The following is a 5,000-nucleotide window of genomic DNA, read 5'->3' as shown; positions in this document are numbered from 1 at the left end:
AAATTAAACAGAAAATGACTATGCCCAATGGAACCATGGAGAGAATCGTTTACCGTAACCTGAAGTTAATGAAGTTAAAGATCAGCCAGAACGCAAGGAGACCACAGCCTTAATGGTAGCCTACGGAATGAAAGACTTTATGGGAAAGTAAGGGATCGATCCAAATATCATGTCATCATTTTTGGTGATGTTTGGGAGGGTCAAATATGTGGTGCAGCAAGGATGGTAACATCTTCAGACTAAGGACTTCCTTCATAAGATAAATGTTATAATTGTTTTGTGTTATTCATGAAGCCAATCAAATACCATGTTTGTAGAATGCAAGAGTTCAGAAAATAGAAAAAAAATAAGAATTTAACTTGGTGTTGCAAATCTACTGGATGGCAAGAGCAGTATTCTTTATTTAGCATGAATAAGCATCCTAAACTGCATTAAACAAAGTAAAACTTGATCGATATGTGCAGGATATTAAGTAAGATCTTCAGTGTTGTGGCACATTATCTGATCACTAGTCCTTTAGATCACTGTAGCCCATGTTCAAAAATGAAAATTCTAGTTGTTTATTCTTCATTAACCCATTGCGGACAGGGTGCCTAAAGGGCAGTCTACGACAGAAGCAGCACTAGCTAAAAATTAGAGGGACGGGAAAGTGTTTTCTCTGCCCTCTGGGCAATGCATTTTTTCCACAGTCAATTATAAAATGTGGGTTTAGGCTGACTTTGGAACCCTGTAGCTCTGGAGCTAGTGCTATTACAGCCATAATATTTCATGGCTGTGTGCGCACTTCAACTGTGAGCAGATGTTGCATCTTGTTCACATTGACACCCGTCTTATAGGCCTAATCGTTGCCATCATGTATGTCATGACACCCATATGCAGTGAGTTAAGATAGTAATTAGGACATTTTGTTGGGGACCAAACTCTGTTTATTTTTTCAAGGAATGTAGTTCATTCATATTCTTTGTCGTGTAATTGGATTTCTATATTGTGGGGCCCCAGACCCAGAAAAGCTCTAGGCCCGCTCAAGGCCTAAATCTGTCCCATTTTGATCTTTGCAAGGATGTAATTGCATAGGCTACTGCATCACAAGATGCGGTTTTATTCTGTTATAATTGCTTTAACCCAATGCCGCCGGCCACAGACGGCGATTATGTAATATAGCGCGGGTGCTGTCATACGCCGTTGATGATATAATTGATTTAGGCCTATGCGTTCGAGAGCCCCGGCATTGAAGCCATAAAAGACGAAAGAGCCCGGCGGGAATGGGTTAAGATATTTGCTTTTAATTTTGAGATCTGAGCTCGATTTATATTTTTAGTTACTAATTTACAGTGCATTTGAGAAATAAGTAAATTAGACAAAAGGAAAGGAAAAGTTGACTATATAGTTAGATATGTGGACTTAAGAAGATTACCATGAATCTGACAAACCTAATGTAATTTCATATGGTGTAATTTTGTCAATTAATTCAGTATGTAGTGGGATGGTTATTTTCTTTATGCATGTGAAGGTATATTTGTGAAATGGAGCCGTATACATTTACCAAAGCTTATTTGTTTGTTTCATCAAAGATTATTTTTCATGGAAAATTAAATGTACTTGTGTTTTCAGATCACAAAAAACACAATGGTTGACGCAACAGAAAAGGTTTCTAACGGCACATCTCCCAGAGGCCGAGGAGGATTCAGAGGAAGGAGAGGTGGCCCTAGGGGAGGAAGGGGAAACTTTGCAGGTGCAAGAAAATTTGGACAAACAAACAGGGTAAGTACATTCTTCTACATTTTCATTTATGCTTTTAAATGCTGATGGGAGTGAGTACCTTGTACAGAAGCAAACCCTGGAAATTGATGAGCAGTTTGGATTTTTAACCCATTGGTTAAAACCCATATTACATCATGCAAAAATTTTGCTCTTGCCAACGGACATCCTATCACATCGTGATCTCTCCCTCAAAAGATACATTTTACATCATTATATATGTACATGTGTGTGTGTGTGTGTGTATGTATATATATATATATATATATATATATATATATATATATATATATACACACACACACATGAGTTCCATTTGTATAATATGTTTTTATTTGCTTGTGAAAATAATGTAAACAAGAAAGACCTGATTATCACCCTGTTGAAGCTGGCAGGTGAAGAGGTGTATCGCACTGGGAGAGATTTCACGCACTTATCTAGCCAAGAGGAGCAGCATTGCAAAAATATAAGCCACAGCATGAGTGGGTTAACTATAATTCAGGACTATTAACCCTCTCTGGACGGGTGGTACAGTACTGTACTGCTCATTCAAAAGCCCAGTGGCCGGGCGGCACAGTATTGTGCCAGCCATTTAATTGATTTAGGCCTAAGCGTTCGAAAGCCCCGGCATTGTGACATTCAAGGCTAGAATGCCCCTGTCGTGAGTGGGTTAAGACCACTACTTTGTACCAAACATAGAAGTTCCGTCATGACTAAAGTTTTCGTCTTCACATGGCTAAAGATTTCTCTCCCTCCTTTCCATTCTTTGGTTTTCATTTCCAGCATAATAGAAGCAGACTTTTTTAAAATAGGATATGAATAAAGTCATATCCTGTATTTTAGATTTTGAGAAAATGTTTGAGTGGTAAGCAGCCAGACAATAGAAAAAAAAATTAAGAATGCCTCAAGAAATTCTAAACATCCCACAGATTGATGAAAACTCAACATAGACATATAATTTTAGGGCCTGAAAGGTAGCAACTGAACATTCGTAATGGATGCAAATAATGTGATATTCTATATTTTGTATTAAGAAAATACTTGTTAATATTAACCCATTCATGCCAGGGTTTACACATGCGTAATGCCCCTTCTGCCAACTAGATAACGAGCGCGCACAGTGATTAACCCATTCACGCTGGGGCGATTCTGGCTTTGCATGGTCATAATGCCAGGGTTTTCGAAAGCATAAGCCTAACGCCTCGAGACTCTCGGGCGCACGAGCCTGGGCTGCCCGCTTGCTCACCCCAAGTGCTGGCCTTGCCCAGATATCTCGTCACCGGCATCTGACGCAAAAACCACAAAACGTGTCGGCATGTCATCCAGTGTGAATGGGCTAAGTGAGAGAGATCTTCCTGTACTATGTTACGCTGTGCCTCTATGATAACTTTTCACCCATCCACTTCAACAGAGTGAAGGTGATTAGGTGGTTTTTATATGTTTATATTATTTTCACAGCTGATTAAAGATGTCTTTACATATTCACTTAATAATAGGAGTTTCATTTGTAATGATGTAAAAAAACAATTTTGAAGGAGAGATTATGGCGACCTAGGATGTGATGCAGACGGAGCGGAACATTACCATGATGTGATAGGATGTCACCCAGTATGTGTGGGATAAATGAGTATTATTTGATCTGTGCCAAACTTTTAATACATATACAAATACACATACATACACATGCACATCCACATACATAAATGTATACATATATATATGAAATTTATGTATCTGAAAGGTCTTTCTCTTTCAGACACAAGAATTTGACAAAACTGCTCTATATGTTGAGTTTGAAAACAAACCCAGTGCAGAGGATGTCAAACAGGTCTTGCAAGCAGTGAAAGGTGCTAACTCAGTAAAGCTAGGAAAGTAAGGGGAAAGGGTGTGTAAGGGAGGAGATATGGGAGGGGGGGGGTGTTGGGGGTTTTGTGGTTAGTTTTGGGTGTTGGTGGATTGGTGGGGGGTTTGTGTGTGGTGGGGGGGAGGGTGGGGTGTTTTTTTATAGGAGGGGGTGGTGGGGGGTTGTTTGGTGTAATGTAATTGGAGGGGTTGTGGGGAGTTTAAGGGAGAGAAGAGAGCAAGTTGGTGGGGTATTGGGTAGGATTTGAGTTTTTGTTGAAGGTGGTGGATTATTATTGTGTTTGTGTGGGGGAGGGGTTTTGGGTTATAAGGGGGGGTTATTGGAGGGGGGGTATGGGGTTGTGAGGGTAGTGATGGGGAGGTGGTGGGGTTAGGAGTATTGGAGGTGGGTGGGAAGGAAAGTCTGGAGATATGGTTGGTTTATAGTGTTTTTGGGTATTATTTGGGTGTTGGGATATGTTTTGGAATGGGTAGGGTTTATTGGGTGGTGTTGGGGGGGTGTTGGGGGTGAGGGGGGATGGGGGTAGAATTAATATTGTGTGGAATTTTGAGAAGTTGTTTAGGGGAATGTGGGGATTGTTTAGTTAAAGTTGTTGTATGGATAAGTTATTATGTAAGTATGAGTCAGTTTGAATTTTGATAATGGGGTTAAAGTTTGGCATTGGTAGTAGTGGGGACTGTTTGGGATTTGTTTGGGGTGTTATTGTTGTTCTATAAGGTGGTGTTTGTTGTGTAGTCATCGAATGATTCACCTTTGGGGTTATGTTGTGGGGTGACAGCGAAAACTTTTGTGTAAAAATTGTTTATTAATCGGGTAATGCTGGGGGTGTTTGGGATGATTTTATGTGTGAAGAAAGGGTTTTTGTTGAGAGTTAATGTTTGTAATGGTAAGTAGGGGGTTGTAGAGTAGTGGTTGAGGTATGATAGTAGTTGTGGAGTGGTGGATGGATTGAGGTTGTGGTTGATTGGTGAGAGTGACAGGTTGTGTGATGTAGGTGGTGGTGGAGTGGGGTGTGTATGTAATTGTGACTTTTGTAGTTGGTGTGGACATAGTGGTTGCGGGAAGGTTGCTATGGATTACTTAACAGATATAAATATGGAGAGTTAAATAAAGAACATGTGGAGGTTATTGCCACTAAGATTTTTGTATTAATTACCTACCATACTTTAAAGCATAAAAATCTCCCTCTGCAACTTTATATTTCTCATTTTAAAGATTTGTAACTAATAGAAGGTCTTTAAAGTTAGCTTTTAAAGATGTAGAATACCAAACTCGGTAAATAGAGTAAGTTGCATAAGAACAGAGTTGTCTGTTATGTCAAGACCTACAGGAAGTCTAATTGTGCTAAAAGTGAGATTCTTTTAACAAAGATGAAAGT

The 5,000-nt window shown here is 39.5% G+C and overlaps 1 protein-coding gene across 1 annotated transcript in view; it reads left to right on the top strand.

Annotated features, from left to right (window-relative positions):
- Positions 1 to 3,641, top strand: part of LOC122242471 (uncharacterized) — a 4,299-nt gene extending 658 nt beyond the window's left edge. The window contains exons 2-3 of the mRNA XM_086538450.1: positions 1,612 to 1,761; positions 3,515 to 3,641. Coding sequence (XP_086394576.1) covers positions 1,627 to 1,761; positions 3,515 to 3,634 — 255 coding nt within the window. The 5' untranslated portion in view covers positions 1,612 to 1,626 and the 3' untranslated portion in view covers positions 3,635 to 3,641. The remainder of the gene's footprint in view (positions 1 to 1,611; positions 1,762 to 3,514) is intronic.
- Positions 3,642 to 5,000: the final 1,359 nt, after the last annotated feature.

This window comes from Penaeus japonicus, unplaced genomic scaffold (genome assembly GCF_977035675.1).
Source record: "Penaeus japonicus unplaced genomic scaffold, GWHDUDI00000001_assembly GWHDUDI00000007, whole genome shotgun sequence".
In the NCBI taxonomy this organism is placed as follows: Eukaryota; Metazoa; Arthropoda; class Malacostraca; order Decapoda; family Penaeidae; genus Penaeus; species Penaeus japonicus.
The sequence above is the reverse complement of the archived record's forward strand: the minus strand, read 5'-3'. Positions and strand labels throughout refer to the sequence as shown.